This window comes from Zalophus californianus, chromosome 8 (assembly GCF_009762305.2).
Source record: "Zalophus californianus isolate mZalCal1 chromosome 8, mZalCal1.pri.v2, whole genome shotgun sequence".
In the NCBI taxonomy this organism is placed as follows: Eukaryota; Metazoa; Chordata; class Mammalia; order Carnivora; family Otariidae; genus Zalophus; species Zalophus californianus.
Genome location: NC_045602.1, coordinates 80,771,141 through 80,798,797, shown reverse-complemented (window position 1 = coordinate 80,798,797; position 27,657 = coordinate 80,771,141). Strand labels below are relative to the sequence as shown.

Genomic DNA, 27,657 nt, shown 5'->3' with positions numbered 1-27,657 from the left:
GCTAACACAAACTATAATCACTGGGGTGACCCAGTCCCAGGGATGCACTTAAGAACTTACAAATCACAGCCAGCACCTTGCAGCTTTACCCACCCCTTGTTTACAGGCTTTTAGCAACCATTTACAAATCTATGTATTAATAGAGTTTGTAGGAAGTCATAGCCTGCTTATTTCACAAGGATAAAGAAAGGTTTTATTCAAGTGTTTTGGTAAATATCCAACCTCATAATTTTCATCATCTGGTGAATTAGTTATTTCATATACTGGAGTTAAATTTGCAAATGGCAGTAAGACAAAGTTTCCCTTGATCTATTTAGGAAAATTTGTTAGAGAATAATATTTTTGAAAACAGGAGATACTAGGCACATAAAAATCCTGGAAACTAAGATCTTTGGTACTTGAGAAAGAAGCTTGATTGAGTAAATTGTTTGAAAGATATTTTAAGACCCTGTATGTGACATCAAGACACAGTTGTATTTTGAGTCCATTAACAAGTAATCTGTTCTTGCTAGATACACAGCAATGTCTCAGGGAATCTACCTGTATTCACCTGGTCCTGCACTGTCCAATAAAATAGTGTTAGCCACATTTGGCTATTGAGCACTTGAAACGTGGCTAGTCCTAATTAAGATGTATTGGAAGTGTAAAACACACTGTATTCCAAAGACTTAGTACAAAAAAATAAACAATCTCAATTATTTTTTTAAAAGATTTATTTATTTGACAGAGAGAGAGACACAGCGAGAGAGGGAACACAAGCAGGGGGAGTGGGAGAGGGAGAAGTAGGCTTCCCGCTGAGCAGGGAGCCCGATGCGGGGCTCCCTCCCAGGACCCTGGGATCATGACCTGAGCCAAAGGCAGACGCTTAACGACCGAGCCACCCAGGCACCCCTAATCTCAATTATTTTTATACAGAGTATATATTGAAATATTTTGAGTATATTCAACTGAGTCAAACATTATTAAAATTAATTTCACCTGTTTCTTTTTACCTTTTTAATGTGGCTATAATTTAAGTTTACATATATGTAGCTCATATTGTACTTCTCTCAGATAGTGATGATCTGGTGAATTACAGATAACTTGACCTGTCCAGAGGGAGGATGCTGGAATTAGCATCACAAATAAGCAGGAACCCCGGGAAGGCCTGCAGAAATTTTCTTTCTGAAAACTCATTATAGAGAACTTTGGGAGAATGGAGTCGGGTTTTTCCATCATTTCTTAATGCTGGCAATGTTCAAAAGACCAAAGAGGGAGCTAATAGGTTAAAAAACAAAAACCAAACAAAGAAATAGGCTATTGTATAAAGGAGTGCCCAGGCCTGGGTCTAATTATAGTCTGATTCAACTCCTGGAAAGGAAGTTTGATAATGTTCCAGTTTACAGCCTAATGACCAACATTACTAAATTACCCCCTTCTGTGTTTTGGTGCTATATTTATGTGTTCTCTTAGTGACTGAAAAGTTAAGAGACGCCTCTAGCACCCCTGACCCATATTAGACCCATGTTCTGGAGCCACCATGGCCTAGATTTGGACTAAGATGAGCCTAGGGAGATTTCTTCTTAGTAGCTACCCTGGGTTTTCTGGTTTGAGTGGAGCGCAGTAGAAGTTCACCCTGGGGCAGGTACTTCCGGGGACTCTGTGATCCATCTGGGAGGTCAAATGAACAGTACCTGTGACACACTCACCAGGGAAACTAGCAAAGGTCTGTTCTTTGTACTTCCAGGTGCCCTCTGCCCTTTACTCATCCAACATGCACTTACACACCCCAAGCAGAATTAGGAAGATTGTGTAGACCTAGCAACCCTGATTTTATTTAAGCTTATAATATTAATTTTATTATAAATAAAATCATTAAAGTGCATTAAAGAAAGTGTCTAAAATAGAGAAAAGAGGAGCACCTGGGTGGCTCAGTTGGTTAAGTGCCCAACTCTTGGTTTTGGCTCAGGTCATGATCTCAGGGTTGTGAGACTGAGCCCAAATCTGTGCTCTGTGCTGGGCGTGGAGCCTGCTTTCCCTTTCCCTCTGCCCCTCCCCCTACCTCTCACATGCACTCTCTCTCGCTCTCTAAAAAAAAAAAAAAAAACAAATAATAAAAAATAAAATAGAGAAAAGATTTCTTTTTAATCCAAAGAGAAATAAAACTAAATTCAGAACATACTTACTCACCCAGAGTAGTACCAACACCAAAAACAACCCTATTAGCAATTACATGATATCCATTCTGGTCCTTCTTTAGATAAACTTGCGTTGCGTAAAGGTGAATATGTGTGTTATTTATTTTTACCAAGTTATAATTCTCTTTCTTTCTTTCTTTCTCTTTCTTTCTTTCTTTCTTTCTTTCTTTCTTTCTTTCTTTCTTTCTTTCTTTCTTTCTTTCTTTCATTCATTCATCACTGTGCTTATCTGGATATACACAGCCACAGTCCCTGCCATCATCAAGGTCCTTTTTCTAGGAAAAAGGATTTTAAGCTTCTTTTGAAACTTTTTCTTTTCAGTCTCAACAGAATCTCAGTATGCATGTAGTCACATATAAATCAGAGAAGTGATGTTTTAGTAGCAGACCCTAATTTCATGATTTCTAGTTGGTAATATTTATTTTGAAATACTAATTCGTTTATTCTCCTCTCTATGCCCACATCACCCCCACACCCCTCCCCAATTCAAGCAGGTGCAGAGCTTGATGTTTCTTTGCCTCTGGAGGTTTTGCCTAGCGGGCGAGAGAAGCTGTTCTCAGGTGCTTCCACCCTTTGAAGGCATCCTAGCCAGTGTTACAGAAAGGGTAATCCTCTGAGGAGCCTGTGAGGTAGTTAGAAATAGTAATTCATGGGCCCCACCCCGTCTCTGGAATCAGAATCTCTGTGGGTAAGGCCCAGGACACTCTTTCAACAAGTTCTTTAGGCAATGAGTATACACATTAACTGAGAGGAGCTGGGTTAGGGATTAGGGGAAGGATTCCAGAGACAGAGGAGTGAGTCACACACCTTTGAGAGTAAGGAGGAAGACAGGGAGCCAGTCCCCGGGAACATGCAAGCCTCCAAGGCCGTACCAAGAAGGTGCTGAGCTCTCAGGTGAGGAGACACTGGGGGTCCCAGCCCTGCCAAACCTTCTCCTGCCCCCATAATAGGCAGGGAAAGAGTATGTAAACAGAATTCATGGCACCACCAAAGACCTTGACAGTGAGCGGTTCATGTGTCCACAATGGGTTGGACCCCATGGGAGCCTACTGCACTTTGAAGGGCCCTATGCTGACTGAGACAGTCATCATGGTACAGAGCCGAAGTCTCATTTTATTTATTTATTTAATTTTATTTTTATCTTTATTTTTTTAAGGTCAGGCCCTGCTATGACTCACTTTGGAAAACCGGACTTGGACTCCTGTAGCCATTACATCTGCCTAGAATCCAACACAGAGAAGCAGAATTGGAGTTTGGAGTGAGTGTGGCTACAATGAAGAGGAAGGAGGTAGGAGTCCACCTGTGGGATCTTGCTCAAAATTTCCCTCGCCCACATGCTCCTCCCACAGACCTGGCACAGGGCTTCCCATAAGCAAGGCAGAATGCCGAGAAAGGGGGCCACAGACCTAGATACTTTCAGTGTCAGCCAAGAAACAGATGTGGTAAGGTTGAAAGTGTTAAGTCATATCATAACTTGGGGGGTGCAGAGAAAATGTATGCCTTAGGTTGCTTACCCGGAAGCAGACCTTGAGATGTGTTTTTTGTTTCTAGGGGTTTTTTTTGTTTTGTTTTGTTTTTTTGCCACTTCACCCATATGGAAGTTTATCTGCAGGATAACTACCTAGAAGTAGAAATGCTGAGTAGGTAAATTTGTATATTTTCTTAATTTTTAAATTTTTTAGATCTTTTGATCCCCTTCACCCCTTTCTCCCACCACCTAACCCCCACATTTGGCAACCACCATCTGTGAGCTTAGTTGTGGGTTTTTTTATTTTTTAGATTCTGCATGTATGAGAGAGCATATAGTATGCCTTTCTCTGTCGAAGTTCACTGAGCGTAATGGCTTTGAGGTCCATCCACGTTGTCATGAATGACAAAATTTCATTTTTTATGGCTGAATAATATTCCTCTGTGTGTGTGTGTGTGTGTGTGTGTGTGTGTGTGTGTACACACCACAATTTCTTTATCCATTCATCCGTTGATGGACACTTAGGTTGTTTCCATATCCTGTCTATTGTAAATAATGCTACAATGAACATGGGGTTGCATGTATCTTTTCAAATTAGTATTTTGTTTTCTTCACATAAGTACCCAGAAATGGAATTGCTGGATCACGTGGTAGTTCTATTTTTAATTTTTTGAGGAACCTCCATACTGTTTTCCACAGTGGCTGCAACAGTTTGCATTCTCACCAACAGTGCATGGGGGCTCCCTTTTCTCTACATCCTCACCAATACTTGTTATTTCTTGCTTTTTTGATAATAGCCAATCTAACCGGGGTGAGCTGATATCTCACTGTGGCTTGATTAACATTTTCCTGATCACTAGTGAGGTTGAGCGTCTTTTTATGTACCTATTGGCCATCTATCTTCTTTTGAAAAATGACTATTCAGATCTGCCCATTTTTAAATCAGATTTTTTTTTTTTTTTTTTTGCTGTTGAGTTGTATAATTATATATTTTGGACATTAACCCTTTATCAGATACATGATTTGCAAATATTTTCTCCCATTCAGTAGGTTTCTTTTTTACTTTGTTGATGATTTCCCTTGCTGTGCAGGAGCTTTTTAGTTTGATGTAGTCTCACTTGTTTATTTTTGCTTATGTTGCTTTTACTTCTGATCTCAGATTAAAAAAATCATCACCAAGACCTATGTCAAGGAGCTTATAAGTTTTATGGTTTCAGGTCTTACACTCATGTTTTTAATACATTTTGAGTTAATTTTTGTGTATGGTATAAGATTGTGGTCTAGTTTCATTTTTTTGCCTGTGGCTGTCCAGTTTTCCCAGCACCATTTACTGAAGAGACTACCCCTTTCCCATTGTATATTCTTGGCTTCTTTATCATAAATTAATTGGTCATACATGGATGGGTTTATTTCTAGACTATCTATTCCGATCATTGACCCCTGTGTCTGTTTTTATGCTGATACCATACTGTTTTAGTAAGCATAGTTTTGTAATACGGTTTGAAGTCAGGGAATGTGAGGCATCCAGCTTTTTTGTTCCTTCTCAAGATTGTTTCGGCTATTCAGGGTCTTCTGTGGCTCCACACAAACTTTAGGATTGTTTGTTCTATTTCTGTGAAAAATGCCATTAGAATTTTGATGGGGATGTCACCAAATCTGTAGATTGCTTTGGGTAGTAAATTCTTCCAATCCATGAGCCCGGAGTATCTTTCCATTAATTTTTTGTCATCTTCAGTTTCTTTCCTTAATGTCTTGTAGTTTTCAGTATGCGGGTTTTTTACTTCCCTGGTTATATTTATTCCTAGGTCTTTTATTCTTTTTTGTTGCAGTTGTAAATAGGGTTGTTTTCTTAACTTCTCTTTCTGATGGTTCACTATTAGTGCATAAAAATGCAACAGATTTTTGTGTATTGATTTTGTATCCTGCAACGTTACCAAATGTATTAGTTCAAACAGTTTTTTGATGGAGTCTTTAGGGTTTTCTATGAAAGAAGAGCTATTACAACTGATATCACAGAAATACAAAGGGTCATAAGCAATAACTGAACAATTACACTCCAACAATTGGACAACCTAGAAGAAATGGATAAACTCCTAGAAACATAACAGCCTACCTAGACTGAATCATGAATAAATGGAAAATCTGAATACTAGTAAGGAAATTGAATCAGTAATCCAAAACCTCCCCCAAACAAAAGCCCCAGACCAGATGGCTCCATTGGTGAATTCTACCAAACATTCAAAGAAGAATGAATACCAATCCTTCTCAAACTCTTCCAAAAAATAGAACAGGAGGGAACTCTTCCAAACTCATTTTATGAAGTCTGCATTACCAAAACCAGACAAAGATGCCACAGGAAAAGAAAATTACAAGCCAATATCCCTGATGAACATAGATTTAAAAATCCTCAACAAAATATTAACAAACTGAATTCAGCAATACATTAAAAGGATCATACGCTGAGTGCCTCGGTTGAGCATCTGGCTCTTGGTTTTGGGTTAGGTTGTGATTTCATGGGTCATGGGATCAGCCCCGCATTGGGCTCTGCACTCAGCAGGAGTCTGAAGATTCTCTCCCTCTGCTCCTCCCTCCTCAAATAAATAAATAAATAAATAAATCTTTTAAAAAATCATACACCGTGATTGAGTGGGATGTATTCCAGGGATGTCAGGCTGGCTCCACATCTGCAAGTTAGTCAGTATGATACACCACATTAACAAAATGAGGTATTAAAAATCATATGATCCTCTTAATGGATATAGAAAAAGCATTTGATAAAATTCAACATCCATTTATGATAAAAACTCTCAACAAAGTGGGTATAGAGGGAACATTCTTCAACATATTAAAGTCATACATGACAACCCACAGCTAACATCATACTTGAAAAACTGAAAGCTTTTCCTCAAGACAAGATGCCCACTATTGCCACTTTTATTCAACATAGTATTGGAAGTCCCAGCCAGAGCAATTAGGTAAGAGAAGAAATAAAAGGCATCCAAATTGGAAAGGAAGAAATAAAACTGTCACCATTTGCAGATGACATGATTTATTTAAAAAAAAAAAAAAAAGCCACTATCCAAAAGAACAAAGAACTGGAGAATTCTCATATACCTAAGGTTGTAACGTTGTAAATGAGATTCTTTGCCAATGCATGTATTATAAAGTCTATAAGTGAGGCAAAGAACCACTCAAAATTCTTGCACTGGGGATTATGAATGACCCTGTCAGTCTTACATCAGCCTCACCCTCTAAGCTATTTCTTTATTAGGGATTCTTTTGCACACTGAAGATCTCCAGTCACACAAATAACAGTGTCATTTGAGTAGGCCTAGGTAGAATTACAACTTTCTTAATAAATAGCATTTTAGAAAAATATCTATAGAGGTGGAAAAAAACTTTATCCAGTCACAGGCAAAAGAGAAAGGAAGGAAGGAAGGAAGGGAGGGAGGGAGGGAGGAAAGAACAAAAGAAAAAAGTCTATCTTGGTAGCATAATTGGTCTCTGGTGTGAATAAAATAAAATTTGGTCTATTACACATTTAAATAACTTTTTAATTATTTAAAATTAATCTGAGAGTACTCTCAGATACTGCAGGTGGAATGAAATTTGGTAAAACCTCTGTGGGGGAGCATTATGGGAATATCTACCCAAATTACAAATGCACTCACCTTTGCACCCACCAATTCTACCTCTAGAAAAGTTTTTAATTACAACTTTGAACTCCATTAGAAATAATAATATATTACAGCTAATATGGGGGCTCTGGCAAAATAAGTCATCTATAAGCATAATGCTACAGTTTATCCTTTCTAAGCGGCAAGGCCCAAATCCAGGTACTCAAGGTCAAAATCCAGGTACCAGGAAGAGTAGTGGTTCTCAAATGTGGGTGTGCATCAAAATCACCCGGAGGGCTTGTCAAAACAGGAACAGCTGGGGGGCGCCTGGGTGACTCAGTCAGTTAAGCGTCTGCCCTCCGCTCAGTCATGATCCCAGGGTCCTGGGATCAAGCCCCGCATCCGGCTCCCTGCTCCGCGGGCAGCCTGCTTCTCCCTCTCCCACTCCCCCTGCTTGTGTTCCCTCTCTTCGCCGTCTCTGTCAAATAAATAAATAAAATCTTTAAGAAAAAAAAAGAATTTGCATTTCTAACAAATTCCCAGGTAATACCAATAATGCTGGTTCAAGGACCACCCTTTGAGAACTACCAGAACCAGTTGCGGTTACCTTCCATTGCTTGCCTTGACTAGATGTATTTGCAAAGAGGAAATTCCTGGGTGCCTCGCGCAAAGGTCTTCTGGGTTCGGACCAGAGTTGAACTCATTATCCATCTGCTTTTAAACTAGGACTGGCTGTGCATTACAATCATCTAGGGAATTTTTTTTGTAAATTGAGGAGTCCCCAGTCCCACCTTCAGAAAATCTGAATTAATTGATCTGGGTGATTTAACTGGTCTGGGTAAAGCTTACTGGGGCTTCGGTTACCATTTAAGGTAGTGGCTCAACCATGGGTATACAGTTGCAACACCTAAAATCCTTTTAAAGAACATCTAAGCTTGGCTCCATTCCAAACCCATTACCAGAATCTCCAAGGGCAGTAGGCCTTGGGGTTGTTTTGTTGTTCTGTTTGTTTTTAATTAATAGACTTTATATTTTTTAGAGCAGTTTTGTGTTTACAGAAAAATTGAGCAGAAAGTACAAAGAGCTCCCATGTACTCCCTCCCCTGTCCCCATGGTTCCGATACCATTCATATCTTGCATTGGTATGGTGTATCAATTACGATTGATGAACATTGATGAATTGATGAATATTGGGATGTTATTAGTAACTAAAGTCCACAGTTTACATCAGGGTTCACTCTTTATGTTGTACAGTTCTAGGGTTTTACCAAATGCATAATTGTCAGGTATCCACCACTGGGGTATCTCACACAAGAGTTTCAACCCTGGCATTTTTAAAAGATACCCCAGGAGATTCATCGGTACTGCCAAGCTGAGAACCACTGGTTTAACAATTATCAAGGACAAGGAACAAAATAACTGGGTACTTTCTTATGTTTATTTTTAAAAATTCCTCATTTGGTTCCAAGTAACGATCAATAGCAAAATAAGAAGGGACCAGGGGGTCAATTTGAAGTAAAAAGCAGCAAAAAGATACATCCCCAAATAAAACCATTCTCATATTATTTACCAGTCAGATTGGCAAAGGTCAACAAGTTTGACACACATTACTTTGGAGAGTACTCTCAGATACTGCGGGTGGAATGAAATTTGATAAAACCTCTGTGGGGGAGCATTATGGGAATATCTACCCAAATTACAAATGCACTCACCTTTGCACCCACCAATTCTACCTCTAGAAATCTATCCTATAGATAATGTGTAAAGGGACATATGCACAAGGTTCTTTTTTTTTTAATGTTTTATTTATTTATTCATGAGAGTCAGAGAAAGAGAGAGAGAGAGGCAGAGGGAGAAGCAGGTTCCCCGCCTAGCAGGGAGCCCGATGTGGGACTCGATCCAGGACCCTGGGATCATGACCTGAGCCGAAGGCAGACGCTTAACTATCTGAGCCACCCAGGCGCCCGCACAAGGTTCTTTATGACAAAATTATTTGTAATGGCATAAGATTGATAATAACCTGAACGTCTGTTAGTTAGGGGCTGGTTAAATAGATGATGGAAAAACTTGAACATACAATGAGATCCCATATAGCCTAAGAAAGGACAAAGATGCTCTTTTATGAATTATTATGCAAAGAGCTTCAACAACAAGTGAAAAATGCAACATGCAAAACAGTGTATAATATTTCACCATTTGTGGAAAAAAGGAGGGATAGAAGGTAAATATATAAATTAATTTGTTGTATAAGCATGGAATTATATTGGAACAATCTACAAGAAACTAGTAATACTAGTTGCCTTGGTTTGGGGTAGCTGGGTCAAGCGTTGCAATGAGCATATTCTTGTATGTTTTGAATTTTGGATCATGAGAATATATTACATTAAAAAAAATTTTTTTAACATACCCACCCCTAGGTCCAGCAATTTCACTTTTAGGAACTGATCCTATGGGGGAAAGCATTAAATGACGGGGTAAATTTTCATTGATAAATATTATATATTTTAAATATTGTAATATTATTTGTAACATCAATAAGGAAAAATTTGTAAGATTTTTTTTATATTATGTTTTCATTTATAATATGGAAAAATAGAAAAGAACTTATATGTTCCAAAACAGGATTGATTATAAAAACAGTGCTGCTTTCACGAAATAAGTCAATCAGAGAAGGACAATTATCATATGATCTCACTGATATGAGGAATTTGGGAAACAAGACAGAGGATCATAGGGGAAGGGAGGGAAAAATGAAACAAGACAAAACCAGAGAGGGAGACAAACTATAAGAGACTCTTAATCTTAGGAAACAAACTGAGGGTTGCTGGAGTTGAGGGGGGTGGGAGGGATGGGGTGGCTGGGTGATGGGACATTGGGGAGGGTATGTGCTATGGGGTGAGCGCTGTGAATTGTGTAAGACTGATGAATCACAGGGCGCCTGGGTGGCTCAGTCATTAAGCGTCTGCCTTCGGCTCAGGTCATGATCCCAGGGTCCTGGCATGGAGCCCCACATCGGGCTTCCTGCTCGGCGGGAAGTCTGCTTCTCACTCTCCCACTCCCCCTGCTTGTGTTCCTGCTCTCGCTATGTCTTTCTCTGTCAAATAAATAAATAAAATCTTTAAAAAAAAAAAAAACTGATGAATCACAGACCTGTACCCCTGAAACAAATAATACATTATATGTTCAAAACAAAACAAAACAAAACAAAACAGTGCTGCTTTCAAATGATGAAATACCATGTAGTCATTTAAATGATCTTGGAGAGAGGCGTCTGGGTGGCTCAGTGGGCTAAGCGTCTGCCTTTGGTTCAGGTCATGACCTGGGGGTCCTGGGATTGAGCCCTGCGATGAGCCCCGAGACAAACCCCGAGACAAACCCTGAGACAGGCTCCCTGCTCTGCAGGGAGTCTGCTCCTTCTTTTCCCTCTCCTTCTGCCTCTGCCTCTCCCCCTGCTCCTATGCTCTCTCTCCCTCTCTCTCTCTCTTTCTCTCAAATAAAAAAAATAAAATCTTTAAAAAAAATGATCTTGGAGAAATGTATTCATGATGTAGAAAAATGTTCATGAGACTTTGCTGAGTTTTAAAAAGGCGAATAATAAGCACTGTATTTTGTCATTTTAAGAAAATTTATAGGAAAAAATTATAGGGACAAAGAAAAAAGTCTGGAATGTAACCACATTTGACAGTATTTCTCTGGTATCATTATGGTATTTCTAATCTCTTTCAATTTATCTGTATCTTCTGATTTTTTAAAACAATGAACATGTATTATTATGATTAATGAAAGAAAAAAAAAAAGCCGGGGCACAGATTGTGGTCTCTAAAGAGCACTTCCTACTAAAGGGAAACAAGTGTCCTAAGAGAAATGGCTGATGCTCTGCTGACGACGGAGAGCAGGATAGCTATCAAAGGAGTCAAATGGATTTAGGAGCCAATCTAAAGAGGTTCCCAAGGACTAGCGATGAGGGAATGAATATGGGCTTCAATAAGAATAATAACAGCAAAGGATTAAAACTCATCAAGTATGCATTAATGACAATTTAAAAAGAATTCTCTTGCCTGGATCTATAAAGCAATGGATAGCACATTGGACTTCTAAAAAGAATTCTCTTTGAGGGGGAGTTACGGATTCATTATTCTGAAAACCGATAAATAAAAGAAATATTTCATCTGGCTCTTCTATGTAAATTGTACCTCAGGATAACCCTTATTTGGTGAGGGGCGGTGTCTCTTTGTAGAAGTGTTCCAGTTAATAAAATGAAGCGGGAATGGGGCACCTTCGTGGCTCAGTCGGTTGAGTGACCGCCTCTTGGTTTTGGCTCAAGGTCATGATCTCAGGGTCCTGGCACCTGGAGCTCAGAGTCAGGCTTCGGGCTCAGCAGGTAGTTTGCTTCTCTCCTCCTCCTACCTGTCCCTCTCTCTGTGCCCCCCCTCGATCCCCCCTTACCCCTCCGCCCCCGCTCCTGCCCACGCTCACTCATGCTCTCCCTCTCAAACAAATAAATAAAATCTTTTTTAAAAAGGATTTTATTTATTTTATTTGAGTCAGAGAGAGACTAAGAGAGAGAGAGGTGGGGAGGGGCAGGGGGAGAAGCAGACTTCCCGCAGAGCAGGGAGCCCCATGCGGGGCTCGATCCCAGGACCCCCAGATCATGACCTGAGCCGAAGGCAGACGCTTAACCGCCTGAGCCACCCAGGCGCCCCCAAGTAAATAAATTATTTTTTAAAACTTATCAAATAAATGACAGAATATCACCATTTTGCAAACAATGAAACAGTAGATTTAGGTAATGATAGCATTAACGGCAACCAACATTGCAATAAAAGAAAAATCAAATCATCCAATTCTTTAAAAAGAAAAAAGGAAACAAGAGACATTTCCACCAAATGCAATGTGTGAACATGTGAACCTTGATCCAAACAAACTGAATGTAAGATACCATTCAGGAGATAATCAGGAAATTTATGCACTGACTGGATATTTGACGCTAAAAACCTAGATTACTGGGGCTCCTGGGTGGCTCAGTCGGTTAAGCATCTGCCTTCGGCTCAGGTCATGATCTGGGGGTCCTGGGATCGAGCCCCACATGGGGCTCCCTGCTCTGCGGGAAGCCTGCTTCTCCCTCTCCCACTCCCCCTGCTTGTGTTCCCTCTCTCGCTGTGTCTCTGTCAAATAAATAAATAAAATCTTTTAAAAAATTCTTAAAACAACAACAAAAAACTGTAGACTACTTAAATATCATAATAATACTGTGATTACGTTTTTACTTCTAAAGGTGCATATGACAATGTTTACAAATAAAATATGCCCAGGATTTCCTTTACAATAGTCCAATAGGGGCCATTGGAAGTGGCTTAAGGGTATACTTGAAATTAGCCATGACTTGATCATTGTTGAATTGAAGTTGTAAGTGCATAGAGCTTCATTATACTAGTCCCTCTACTTTTGGAAACATTTGAAATTTTCTGTAATAAAACAAAAGAAAAAATAATGAAAGCTGCACTTCCCTTCCCCGTAAAAAGTATGGTGGGGGTGAGGCTTGTCAGCTTTTCTTCTTGGGACAGTAGAAAAGGGGAATTGAAGACGCTGAGTAGCACTTGGCAGCTAGTGTAGGGGAAAAAGGCCCAAGGGTTTGAGCCAGTGGCTGCTGCCTCGGAACCAGCTGCAGCCTGAAGCCGGTGATGAAGAAAGGAAAACCAAGAAGCTGGGGTGAGCCTTAGGGCTTAAGAGCTGCAAGGTCTTAACCTGTTGAACTTTTTTGAGCAACAAGCCTGTAAACAATCTTGAGTCCTTAATTCTGAAACAGAAAAAAAAAGCTATTTTGCTCATTTAATAAACATGGGTTACACACACGACACTGTGCTCGCTGAGGTAGGTTCATAAAAACAGCAGACACAATCCTTGCCATCATGAAACTCCCAGTGTTGTAAGAAGGCTAAAACACCTCGATTTGGAAAGCAGTATTGCTGGTGTAACATTAATGTGTAAGCATAACATTCACAAGCAACAGGGAAAATAGGAGGAGCATCCAAGTTTTTCTTTAGGAACCAGAGGTTTCACAGAAGAAATAGCTTTTGAGATAAAATTTGAAGACTAAGTTGGTGTTTGCCAGGACCAACAGCCAGAAGCAAGAGGATTTCAGAAAGAAGGAAATGAATTTGCAAGACATAACACGAAACTACAAAGGCATATTCTGGGAACTACAAGTACTTGTTTTGCTAGAGCCTAATGTAGGGGTCTTAGGACCTATTCTCCAGCCTGCCATGAAGATAACTTATTTCCCTTATTCTAGACCTGGGACAAGGGGAAGGCCTTAAGCTTTCGTTTAAGTGTTTAAAACTGGTTTCCTGTTGGGAAAGGGGCTGGAGATCCCACTTCGAGGGGAGGTACGGATTGTGGGCCAGACTGCATTTTAGAACAATTTTAAGATGCAGTCCAAGAGAGGCTGATAACAAAAGGGAAAAGTGAGAAGTGTTTTGTTTTGTTTTTTTAAGGATTTTATTTGAGAAAGGGAACAAACGGTGGGGAGGGGCAGAGGGAGAGGGAAAACCAGACTCCCCGTTGAGTGGGGAGCTCTATGCCCAGCTGGATCCCAGGACCCTGAGCCTGGACTCATGATCTGAGCCGAAGGCAGACCCTCAACTGACTGAGCCACCCAGGCGCCCGAAAATTGAGAAGGTTTAAGGCCCAACAGAAACCTTGGCTGAGTGGCAACATTCTACTTCCCTCCCAGAAGGAGGAAGATGAGTCAGTCAGAAATGAAAGGTCTAAACTTTTCCTGCAGCAGCAAGGTTTTGTATCCACGGCAGTTTTAAATGGACTACCTCCCAGCATTTATTTTCAAACAAATCCTTTTCTTTTTTATTTATTGTTGTACAATGTAAGCGCTCATCTAAAGAGGCAGTTTGATGCACTTATTTCAAAACTACTGATTATACCTAAAATACCGTAATAGAAAACGTTGCTGTGAGTGCAGTGCTGGAAAGAAGCGACAAGAAATCAGGTAGCATTACAAAATCGGTCCCAAAAAGTGGATGGAAAACACGAGTAGATTGGTTCTAGACAAGCAAGGCCTCTGCCAAGAGCCTTGCACTGCACTGTAAATTCTTCATAAACATCCGCTGGGCGACTTTACATAACAGCGCTCCCACGCCTCTCGACTCGCTCCCGACGGTCGTTTCCCCCGGCTTCGGGGTGCCCTCGAGGTCCGGTTACACAAGATCGGGCCCTGGCCACCGCACCGTGCGTGAAGCAAGACGTCGCGTGAGCTGCTCGTACCGGTCCCTGCATCCACGGGATCCTTGGGGTCGCGGACCTCCTGGCTGCGAGCGATCGGTCACGTTCAGGGACCAGGCGGAGGGGGCAGCCTCTAGCCCGCGCACGTAGCGCCGGGGTCCGGGCGGGTAAGGGCCAGGGAAGGCCCCGCCCCAGTCTCCGCCCCCTCCCCCACTCCTCCAGGTGCGCGTGCGCCGCGGCCCCGCCCGCCACCCGGCCTGGCTCTCCGCCCGCTGGGCGGCAAGCCCCAGCTTTTTTACGCTTTTCAGCGGCCTCCCACGCGCGCAGCTGCAGCCGCGGACTCCTCCTTGTCAGCCCGGCGGTGGGGTCATGGCGTGGCGGCGGCGGCCCGAGGCCGGCGTCGGGGCCCGCGGCGCGCTGGTGCTGCTGGCGCTGGCCCTGTACGCGCCCGGGGCCAGGGGCCGGGCGCTCGAGTGGTACTCGGCCGTGGTTAGCACCGAGTACGTGGACCCGCACACGAACCGCACCGTGTGGAGCGTCTCGGAGAGCGCCCGCTTCGGCGACAGTTCGCCCAAGGAGGGCGCGCAGGGCCTGGTGGGCGTCCCGCGCGCGGCGGACCGCGACCCCGAGGGCTGCGCGCCCGACACTCGCTTTCTCGTGCCAGCGCCCGGCGGCCGGGGGGACGCGCCCTGGGTCGCCCTGGTGGCGCGCGGGGGCTGCACCTTCAAGGACAAGGTGCTGGTGGCGGCGCGGAGGAACGCCTCGGCCGTGGTCCTCTACAACGAGGAGGGCCACGGGAACCTCACCACGCCCATGTCCCACGCGGGTGAGCCGAGGCTGGGGGCTGTGGGGAGGCGGCGGGAGGAACTCTGCAGCTTAGTCATGGCCGACGGCCCTCTCGTCCTCCGCCTTGATCCCCAGGGGCAAGCCGCGAAGGGGTTTGGGGGCGCGACTCTGATGGCTTCTGGCGGTCAGGAACTGGGAGGGAAGCTCTGGATGTGCGCGCCGTGACCCCCCGGGGCTCTGTGGGCAGGTAGGAAGGCCTCCAGACAAGATTAGATCTTCGCTTTGGGCCCTTCAGGTGTAGGGAGGCGCCCTCTGAAGGAGGGCAGTGGGGAGAACGAAAGAAATTAAAAGCCACCCAAAGAGGGTTGTGGTAGAAAGTCTCATGATTGCTAATCATGGGTCCCTTTCCATTCATCGTTTTACAGTCAGGTGAGGTAGGAATCCAAGGTCTGGCAGTCCCTTCACCAGTGTCAAGTGGTGGCTTGGTCGAACTCTGGTTTCTCCACTTTCATAGAACGTGTCTGAGTATTCTGAACTTTTGAGTCAGAAAATCTGGACTTAACTGAGTCAGAAAACCTGGATTTAAGTGCGGATATGTTTTCTCACTTCCTACATGTAAGGCTATAATACTGGCTCTACTGCCAGTCAGCTTCCTGGAGTCTAGAGTTTAGATGAAATTTTTCAGGTTGTATTCATTCAGGAAAAGGTCTTGCTCTTTGCCAGGGGACACTTCCCATACCTATTCCCCAGGGCAACAGGTTGCATCTTCAAGCACTGATGACAGTTTGAGAGTCTTATTTTGCAAGACGTCCTCCTCAGAACTGAAATATGAATGTTATAGGACCTGTACCCAGCAGAGTGAACATATTTCTGTTATGATTTCTAAGAGCATGACTCATTCTGCATTTATTGTGATTAAAGTCTTTTTTTAAAGTTTCTGCTGCTGCAAGTCAGACATCCTTTTTCCTATACTTTTGTTTTTCATTCTGCTTTGATTTCTTAAAGGCAAGTTCAAACTTAACACAATGAGGACGGAAAGGGACTTTGGATTTGGCCTATTTTAGCTGTGATGGGAATAGAAATCAGTTGAGAGGTGAGAAAATGGAGACTGTTAGAACAACTCTTTTAAGAAGGTTGACTCTGGAGCGCCTGGGTGGCTCAGTTGGTTAAGCGATTGCCTTTGGCTCAGGTCATTATCCTGGAGTCCCGGGATCGAGTCCCACATCGGGCTCCCCGCTCAGTGGGGAGTCTGCCTCTCCATCTGACCCTCTTCCCTCTCGCACTATCTCTCATTTTCTCTCTCTCTCTCAAATAAATAAATAAAATCTTTAAAAAAAAAAGGGTTGACTCTGAGGGCTCAAGGTGTGCTGAGAAGTGTGCAGAAACTATAGGGCAAGGGAGGGTTAGGGTGGACGATGGTAGGGCATATTGAAATTGGTTGGGAGTGATGTGGTAGAGATCCAGGATAGAGAAGAGGTAACTGCAAGAGTCAGGTCTTGAAGAAGGCCATGTCTAGGATATTTTGGAGGGGTGACCTCAGACAGTAGAAGGGAAGTTCTCAGTTGCAACAGAGGGAAGTGGTTTTGGAAGAGGAAATGGTAGCAGATGCTTATGTGGTGGCATTGGGTGAGGCACCACCTGCGGTGCCGCTATTCCAGTGACTATAAGTCTACCAAGTTGTCATTGTACCCAAGCCATGTTTCCATGAAACTACCATGAAAAGCCCTGTCAGATTTCAGAGACCATTCCTGATACATCCTATCAATGGTGTTTTCCCAATTTTAGTAGATCTGTCTAGGAAAAGAGGTTAATGTGTCAGGATTCTCTGATTCTGGGTCCTTGCAGTCTCTTCTGAGCGTATAACATCTTCATTTGGACCTTTTCTTTTCAATGGCTGGCGTGTCGGCTACAATTTTCTAAATCTGCTTACTGCATTTTTTGATAATGATGTTACATTTTTCCAGGCTAATAGCACTTGCTCTAACCATGGATCGGCCACCTTGCTTGCTTATATTATTTGACATAATTTAGCCAAGCCCCGAAAAACACCTCATTGATGTTTATTTTAAATCCTCATGAGTTTCTCTTCTATTATCAATGCCCATTCGAGTCTTTTTACTGTGAGAATCATTCTTTTTGAGAAAAAAGACAAAAGTAACAGCTTTAGCAATTTTTTTTTTTTAAATGTGTGAAAGTACCCAGTGTGTAGGCACTGTGCTCAGTGCTCTCCATACAGCGGTTTACTTAACCCTCCGGACAACCTTTTCATGTAGGTACTTTAACTCCATTTTATGGATGAGGAAACTGGTCCATGGTAACAGGAAGGTCTGTACATAGCCAGATCATTCTTTGTTGTGGGAGGGGCTGTCCTGTGCATTATAGGATGTTTAGCATCCCTGGCCTCTACCTACCAGATTTCAACAGTACTCCTCCAGTTGTGACTACCAGAAATGTCACCAGGTAATACCAAATGTCTGGGGGGGCGGGGGAGGGAAGTGATGACAGAATCATCCAATATTTTGAACCACTGACTTAAAGGGAGATTAATTTGGTAGCATTGTGACCAGTGGATTAAACAGAGGAAAGCCTACAGAGACTCTAGTCTGTTGGGCTGATCCAAATAGAAATAAAGTTGACCCTTGAACAGCACAAGGCTTAGAGGCACCAACCCCCCATGCAGTGGAAAATCTGTGTATAACTTTTGACTCCCCCAAAACTTAACCACTAATAGCCTCCTGTTGACTGGGCATTTTACCAATAACATAAACAGTCAATTAAACTCATGTTTTGTATGTTATTTGTCTTGCATACTGGATTCTTACAATAAGCTAGAGGGAAGAAAATGTTATATTAAAATCATAAGAGAAAATACATTGACTATACTATACTGGAAAAAAAAATTCTTGCATAAGTTAACCCAGACATTTCAAACCCGTGTTGTTCAAGGGTCAACTGTATAAGGGCCAATACTGTAGTGGTGACTATAGGAATGGAAAGGAATGACCTTCACAGAACTTGGCCCAACTGGGAACAAGGGTACAAATGTATCATGACTTTTTGAGAATGGAATAGCATTAAGAATGGAATGAATGGAATTAAGTCAGAAGACAAACTGGCTTTGACATATTTGAATTTGAAATGTTATACAGAACCTTGAATGTAGCTCAAGTTAGGTTTCTTGGATTTTGTCAGAATGTGCTGGAGGCAGTAAAAACCGCAGATACCAGTGGTTTCAATGTTCCCGTGTAGCACTGGGGTTCTGCAAAATAGGTAGAGGTGGCTCCTTGTAAAACTGAATCGTGATAGTCTTTTCCCAAATCTCAGGGAGAATTTCTCCAGTTTTTCTTAAGCCTATTGCTTGACTCTCCTAAATCCAGTACAGGATACTTTGGGTATAAATCAGTGTTTTATCATGGTTCTAAAAATAAAATCATGACTTTAAGATAATCTATCAGAACAACTGTAAGGACTGTTAAGCTAATTAATTCCCTGTAAATTAATCTTAGTTAATTCTCTTTACTTTAGCAGACAGAATAATGAGTAGCCACTTTGGGCTAAGTATTGTGCTTGCTAAGGCATAGAAATGCCTAAGACACATGCCTGCCTTTGAGGAGTTTGTGACCTGATGGGAGCGATAAACAACTTTCCAGACAATATGGTTTGGACCTTGATGGAATTACATGCACGGATGCTTAGGAAGCATAAAGGAAGGACATCTAAAGCAGATACTGCAAGGGTGACTAGTGGTTAGTTTGACCAAGATGAGTAAAAATTGATACAAGTCAAATCATTAAAAGTTTTTATAGATTATTGACTTTAGTGTAATTATTGTTGGTTAATAAATAGGATGATCCTTTAGCTGAAATCTTGGCATGGCCTTTTAAGGATAGATTCATTCATTCACTCTATACAGTTAATTTTATTCATTCTGTTAACAGCTGTTTACTGAGTGCCAAGTACTGGCAAGGCTTAGAGCTATGTTTGAAGAAGGGGCCAGAGCTGGGGTGGAGGGAGATGACAAAAATGTAAAAGTCCCTAGTGTTATAGAAGATGTGCATTTTGCATTTGCAGAGCATGGTAAATAGTTTTTTATGAATAACAAATTTTTGATGATGTTTAATGCTGTACTCAAATGATCCAAAAATGTGGATTTGAATTAATGTATTGTGGTGCTGTAGGAAGTCAGAAATGGCACTCACAGGCACACTTAGAAGGTGGGATTAACTAAGATGGTTCCCAGAAAGATTGAGTTTTGAAAGACAGGTTGATGGAGAAGCTGTCTCTGTGTGTGTATGGTGTGTGCAAGGGGGGTTGGGCTATAGGACATTTCTTGGTGGTGGGAACAACATTGCAAAAGGCTGAATCCCTGAAATAAAGTAATGCCTTTAGGAACCCTGCAAAGAGCTGTATATGCAACAAATACAAAATATTTTTGAGCAAGTCAGATTATCCAAAACATAATTTAAATTTCCAAGAAAAGAATTACATTTGTTTTTGTGTCCTCCTGACACTCCGTAGCCAACCATAAAAACATTTCTGTTTTGCATAATAGCTTTAAATTTGGGGGACATTTGCATTTATATCGGGTGTACTATTTCTATTAATATTCTCCTTATTGGGGCATTTCAGCTATACTACTTGAAGATAAGCCCATTTTTTCAGATAGATTCATGCATACAGAAACTCTTCTATGGGTCACCACTGCATACTTGGCTACAAAAACTAATAAATAAGAACAGGTAGTACTCGTCTAGTGAGGGAGAGAGACCTATAAAGAAGTTCTAGTTGGTGTTTTATACACCTGCTAGAGCTGTATCTAAGAGGAACTGGTGCATTGCAGGCCTAAAGGGGTGGGTGGTGCCAAGAAGCCTTGAGTTGAGCTTGTGTTGAATTTTGAAGATTTGACCAAGAATTTTCCAGGTTAGGGGGCAGAAGGTGGAGAGGGTATGGAAGTGATGAGAAAGAAAGAAAACCTGAAATTTAACGGTACTCTTTTGCTGGGACTCTAAAATGTATTTCTTCCTGCCTGAATTAGTTTTCTAGAGGAGAAATCTAATCTTCCACTTTAAATTTAATTTCAGTAGTTCCCACCCCCTTCAAAAGAATGCTGAAATCTATATAATTTCCTTTGGGAGGAGAGAAATGGTACACTAGACTCACAGGTAACCTCAAGAATTTTGAACCTGTTGACCAAGACAGGATTTCTTAACTTTTTTGTGTTTGATCAAGTGGTAAGCGGAACACAGGCATTTGAACGGAAACAAATATATGCAATTTTATTTCTGGCACAGTAGAGTTTTATATTTATGGACAGTTGGCTTGCTAAAGAGTACTATATTTGGTATTTATTATTTGATAAGTAGGTTTATGATCGTGTACTCTGTACACAGACATTGTGCTAAGTAAGACAAAAATAAACTGCCTTCGAGTTTTCCTGTGTAATGGTGAGAGGTATAGATTCTTTGGGGGAGGGAGAGGGATTGCACAAGATGACTGTTTTTTACACAAGCATGACTGGTAGCAGTGTTAAAGGCCTGGGGAAGAAAAATCCTAAGAACTTTCTCTCCTCTCCCAAGTCTTTGAGTGTCATTGCATCCTATGAAGAGACTCAGCTGTTTAGTTGGGAAATAAGCTGTGATTTGCTCTCATGTGTCCCTAAGGCTCTCTAGTATTGTCCTGGAGAGGTGGCAGTGCATGAGGAGGGCAGGGCAGGGCCAAATGAGGTGCCTGTGCCTGGTATCCCTTCCGGTCACGCACGCAGTGACCCCAAGCTAGTGCCATTTTTACTCAGCCGCCCTACCTCCAGTTCATCCCAAAAAATGTTCCAGAAAAACAAATCATGGAATAGAATGAGTCTTCATTCTGAGTTTTATTAATTTAAAGTAGTTCCCAGAAGCAGTCTTGCTGCTATAATTAGTATAGCAAATGGTTTAGCTGTCATCCTAAACAAAGTATTTTTTTTTCATGATTTCTTTTAAATCAGTGAACTGTTCTAGTTTCCTAGGTGAAAAATTTCAAATTGATATTACAAGTGTTTTCAGTTCAGGGTGTCCCTTTGATAATCACTGTGTGTCAGTAGCCCCTTCCTTTGAAAATTTTGGTGTTCAAGAACCAACCAGTTGAGATTAGAATCTCAATTCATCTTCCACCTCTCATTTATTCATTCATTTATTCAACAGATATTTATGAAACACTTTCTGTGTGCCAGGTTCTCTGTGAGGCACTGGGGATAAGGAGATAAACGAGATACCTTTACATATACAGTGGTCACCCCCCTTATCCATGGTTTCAGTTACCCATGGTCAACCTCGGTCTGGAAGTAGATGATCTTCCTTCCGACCTATGGTCAGAAGGTTTGTAGTAGCCTAACGTTAGGTCATAATGTCTACGTCATTCCTCTCACTTCATCTCCTCACGTGGGCATTTTATCATCTCACCATCATCACAAGAAGGGTAAATACAGTACAAAATATTTTAAGAAAGACCACATTCATACGACTTTTTTTTTTGCAGTATGTTGTTATAATTGTCCTACTTCATTATTAATTGTTAATCTCTTACTGTGCCTAATTTATAAATTAAACTTTATCATAGGTATGTATAGGAAAAAAACTTAGTATATATAGCATTTGTTGCTCTCTGCAGTTTCAGGCATCCACTGGAGGTCTTGGGATGTATCCCTTGTGGTAAGGGGGACAACTATATTTTATTCACTAATCATATTGGACCAGTCACCATCCCAAATATGTTTTTATGATGAGTTCACAGCCTAGAAAGCCTCCCTTTGTTTGCTTGATAAACTTTTCCTGTCCTTCAAGATGTAGCTCAAGTGTACTTCCAAGGGAAAGAGTTCTCTCCCACCTCAGACAAAATTATCACTTCATTTCTGCAGCTCTTTGTATTCCACTTTCTTAGTAAATAAGCAGTCGTCCAAAATAGAAAAATTCTCATTCTCATTTTATAGCTGAAGAAATATTCTCAGAGAAGGTAGTTTCTCCAGACCCAGACAGTGGATAACAGATTTGAACCCAGTCTACGTGATTCTGAAGCCTAGGTCCCCCACGAGGAGGAGGCAGGGCAGAGATACTGTGTGGGACCTGGGTCTTCAGGCCCTAGAACTGGCTTTTCCAGGTGGTATATGACATTCAGCAGCTCTTTTCAGATTTCTGAGCCCTCATCTGTAAAATGGTAATTTGGCTTCTCTGCTTCAAGGGAGACGTAAATGTGAAAGTGCTCCAAAGTTGGTTTTCCCCAATTAACACAAATTTCATTATGTCAGTACCGGAAGTTTTATGTAGCTGTGACCGTGGCATGGAAACAGATTTATTTTCTGTATAAAACTTCTTAACTGAGACAGGCACATGGGGTTCTTTAAACTGTTCTTCCTACTTTAGTGTGTGCTTGAAGTTTTCCTTAAAAGGAGGTTTATGAGAAAAGGCTTTCAGCTTATAAAGTGCCATGTAATTATAAGTGGTATAACTATCATAATAATTGTTTCTGTGCTTGTGTTTCTCAGCTTCTAGATGTTTGTTTTCCTGAAGGCAGGAAATGCCTTCCTCCTTGTAGTGTCTCCCCAGCGATGACATGGCAGACCGTGTGAGTGGGGAGACACGTACATGTATGTTCGTACTAAGTGACACTTTTGGCCCGGGTCGAAGGATCGGCCTCCAGGCCGGAGCCACCTTAGAAGGGTGCCCTTCTGGTGTTTCAGTAACTAAATCCTGATGGCAGGGGGCCACAGTGGATTTGCTACAGATTAAGTTTCTCTCTGCAATAACATTGTTACAATGCACAGTTTCAAAGTAATGCCAGAGAACACTCTTTATGTGTATTTTTATGTCTATTTCTATTTTTTTTTTTAAAAATTTTATTTATTTATTTGACAGAGACACAGTGAGAGAGGGAACACAAGCAGGGGGAGTGGGAGAGGGAGAAGCAGGCTTCCCACGGAGCAGGAAGCCCGATGCGGGGCCCGATCCCAGGACGCTGGGATCATGACCTGAGCCGAAGGCAGACGCCTAACGACTGAGCCACCCAGGCGCCTTTTTTTAAAGATGTTACTTATTTATTTGAGAGAGCACAGCATGGGGAGCAGCAGGCAGAGGGAGAGGGAGCCTGACCTGGGGCTCAATTCCAGGACCCTGGATCATGACCTGAGTGGAAGGCAGACGCTTAATCTTGACTGAGCCACCCAGGCATCCCTTTGTATGTATTTTTAAAATTAGTTTTCAGGCACCTGGGTGGCTCAGTTGGTTAAATGACTGCCTTCGGCTCAGGTCATGATCCCGGAGTCCTGGGATCGAATCCCACATCGGGCTCCCGGCTCAGCGGGGAGCCTGCTTCTCCCTCTGACCCTGTCCCTTCTCATGCTGTTTCTCTCTCTCTTTCTCTCAAATAAATAAATAAATAAAATCTTAAAAAATAAAATTAGTTTTCAAATAGGTAATATGTGCATGTTTTACAGAATTTTTGTTGTGTCCAGCTCCTCTTCCCAGACACAGTCAGGGTCCCTACTCTCTGCGTCTCCTTCCAGAGGCAGTCCAAATTAATGTGACCTACAGATCTTGCATCCACATAGTTTGACATGTTGCTTTTTTCCCCTCCTGTCATCTTGAGTACTATTCATACAAATGGAGTCGCCACCTCATTCTGTGTACATGTACTGTAGTCCTATTGATGGACGTTTAGATCGTGATAGCAACAATTTAAAGATTTTATTTATTTGAGAGAGAGCATGAGAGGGGGGAGGGTCAGAGGGAGAAGCAGACTCCCCGCTGAGCAGGGAGCCCGATGTGGGACTCCATCCCAGGACTCCAGGATCATGACCTGAGCGGAAGGCAGTCGCCCAACCAACCGAGCCACCCAGGCGCCCTGTGATAGCAACAATTTAGAGAAAATTTGACAAATATCTTTACAGATAGCTCCTTTATACGTATGCAAGTGTATCTGTAATTCTTGGACATGGAATTGCTGGATCAAAGAGCTGTGCATTAAAGTCTTGGGAAAATAAATAAATGAGATTTTTTTTGATAGCCATTGCCCTCCACACAAGATTGTAATAATAAACTCCCCCTGCAGATTTGTGCTGACTCTTGCCATTATGGAGGATCAAAACTATTTGATCTTTGCCAATCATATAGGTATAGATGATCCCCAGCTTACTCTGGTTTGACTTGCAATTTTTTGACTTTATGATGGCACAAAAGCAGTACGCATTCAGTGGAAGCCATACTTCAAATTTTGAATTTGGATCTTTTCCAGGGCTAGCGGTAATGCCCTACAATATTCTCTCATGATGCTGCAGCCCCAGCTCCCAATCCGCCACATGATCCTGAAGGTCAACAACCATTCTGTACCCAGACCACCATTTCATTTTTTACTTTCAGTACTGTGTTCAGCAAATTACATGAGATGGTCAGCACTTCCTATAGGCACAGTGTTAGAGGATTTTGCCCAACTGTAGGCTATTATAATTGTTCAGAGCACATTTAAGGTAGGCTAGGTTAAGCTGTGATGATGTTCAGTTTAAATGCATTTTCTACTCAGGATATTTTCAACCTAGGATAGGTTTTCAGGATGCAGTGCATCCTAGGTCGAAGATCTTTTTAATGTTTTCATTTGTACCGTGACTTTTCATATGTTTAAAATCTATTTGTTGGGGAGTGACCACAGAGGCATACCGGTTTTCTTTTTGGGGCGATGAAAATGTTAATTGAATTAGATTGTGATGATGGTCGCACAGCCTTTGTGAATATACTAAAAACCAGTGAATTCTATACTTGAAAAGGGTGAATTTTACGGCATGTGAATTCTTATCTCACTAAAACTTGATAGGTAAAATTTTTTGTCTTTTCTGCAAACTGACTTCATTTCCTTTGTTTTTCTCTTGCTCTTTCTCTTACAGGAAATTGTTTTCTGTCTTTGTTATGTTACATGTATTTTCCCCCATTGCCTGTTTGCTCTTTTGATCTTGATTCCTTGATTTTGCTCTTTTTTAGCTCTCTGGAAAATTTTCATTTTTATATTTCCTCTCTTTTATATATTTAAATCTTTGATTTACTTGGAACTTATTTTTTTAATTTAATTTTATAATGTTATGTTAGTCATCATACATTACATCATTAGTTTTTGATGTGGTGATCCACGATCCATTGTTTGCGTATAACACCCAGTGCTCCATGCAGTACGTGCCCTCCTTAATACCCATCACCAGGCTAACCCATCCCCCCACCCCCTCCCCTCTAGAACCCTCAGTTTGTTTCTCAGAGTCCACAGTCTCTCATGGTTCATTTCCCCCTCCGATTCCCCCCCTTCATTTTTCCCTTCCTTCTCCTAATGTCCTCCATGCTGTTCCTTATGTTCCACAAATAAGTGAGACCATATGATAATTGACTTTCTCTACTTGACTTATTTCACTTAGCATCATCTCCTCCAGTCCCATCCATGTTGATGTAAAAGTTGGGTATTCATTACTTGGAACTTATTTTGCCATAAATTGTGAGAAAGGGATACAGCTTTTTTATTTTCCCTCAGGTAATACCCATTTATTCCCATACTATTTTTTAAAAATTATCTTACCCCAGTGATTTAAGATTACAGTTTTATCATATACTAAGTTCTGTTTTGTATTTGGGTCTAATTTCTGGCCTTTTGATTCTACCCCTTTATTCTGGTTGTCTTCATTTGCTACTACCACACTGTTGTAATGACTGTACTTATAAGGGTTCAGGTTTTACTTTTAAAAAGTTTTCCTGATCATTCGTGATTATTTTTCCCCTAATGAACCTCAGAAACAGCATTTTTAAGGTTTTAAGAATCCTATTGATATTTTATTGTTATTACATTAATTTATGGATAGATTTATATAAACTGATTATTTTACCCCTTCTCTTTTTTTTTTTTTTTTGTATTATGTCTGTTCGTGCCTTTGGACCAATGTTAAATAATAGTGATCATAGTAGAAATTCTCAGATTGCCTCCCTATGATTAATAGGCATGCTTTAGGCATTATGTATTTTTTTTTAAGATTTTATTTATTTGAGAGAGAGAGAGCACGGGAGGGAGGAGGGCCAGAGGGAGAAGCAGGCTTCCCGCTGAGCAGGGAGCCCAATGCAGGGCTCGATCCGGGGACCCAAGGATCATGACCTGAGCTGAAGGCAGATGCTTAACCAACTGAGGCACCCAGGCGCCACTAGGCATTATGTATTAATATTCATAAGTGAAATTTGTCTGTATGGTTCTTTTGGTTTATTCCCATGTTTGGCTTTATTATCTAGAAATGATTTTTTAAACTTCTTTTTTAACTTTTTAAATCTGCTGTGGAACAATTTCAATACCATCAGTGTTATTTCAAGCTTTGGTGGTAGAATTCACCCGTGGAATTGAATGGGGCTCTAACCTTTGAGGGGGGTAGTTATTAGAGACTTGTTCTACTTCTGATATAGTCAGTCTTTTTTCTCTTTTGGGACTAATTTTGGTAACTTAAGTTTTCCTTGAAAATTAAACATTTTTTGGAAAGTTTTTGGATGTTACATATGGACAAGCTGTAGTACTCTTATATTTTTCTCTTATCTTTCTCTGTATCTCATTTTGTGTTCTTCATATTGACTTTTTTTGTTCTTCCCTACAGGAACAGGAAATATAGTGGTCATTATGGTTAGCTACCCAAAAGGAAGAGAAATTTTGGATCTGGTGCAGAAAGGCATTGCAGTCAAAATGACCATAGGGGTTGGCACCCGCCATGTACAGGAGTTTATCAGTGGTCAATCTGTGGTATTTGTGGCCATCGCCTTCATCACCATGATGATTATCTCATTAGCCTGGCTGATATTTTACTATATACAGCGTTTCCTATATACTGGCTCACAGTTTGGAAGTCAGGTAATTATGGGTAATTCTTTTTAACTTTGCTTTTTAAAAGGTAGTTCATAAATATTTCTCATATATATTCCCTGAAGTTGTATTAGAGTTTTGTGGGGGTTTTTTGGACCATATTCTTAATTTCATTTTCATTCATACTATTTAATTAATATAACTTTTTTTAAAATAATTTTTTAATTAGAATATATTAAATTTTCTGTTCTGTGGGAAATTAAATACCTTTAAATGATGTCACTTTTTGCATGTTTTGCTCCTGTGAATACCCTCTTTCCCTTTTTCAGACATAAAGGAATGATAAATAGGCCTGAGGTAGAGTGGACCTGGTTCTGTGTTTAAAACAAGGAGAAGAGAACCCTGGGCCTAAAGGCGAGGAGCAGAGTGGGAGGGGCTTCCTGGCTTCCCTTGTGGGGCAACTTTCAAAGCCATTTATCTGCAGAGAGGTAGTGTCTCTGTCACAGCAAAGAGGAGGGCACTCAGAGCCCCAGACTTCCAC

General features: G+C 41.3%; 1 protein-coding gene across 1 annotated transcript in view; it reads left to right on the top strand.

The window, feature by feature from the left end:
- The first annotated feature begins 14,741 nt into the window (after window positions 1-14,741).
- The window catches only part of RNF149 (ring finger protein 149), a 34,692-nt gene continuing 21,776 nt past the window's right edge, over window positions 14,742-27,657 (top strand). Inside the window, exons 1-2 of the mRNA XM_027624172.1 lie at window positions 14,742-15,324; window positions 26,914-27,164. Of these exons, the coding sequence (XP_027479973.1) occupies window positions 14,868-15,324; window positions 26,914-27,164 (708 nt within the window). The 5' untranslated portion in view covers window positions 14,742-14,867. The remainder of the gene's footprint in view (window positions 15,325-26,913; window positions 27,165-27,657) is intronic.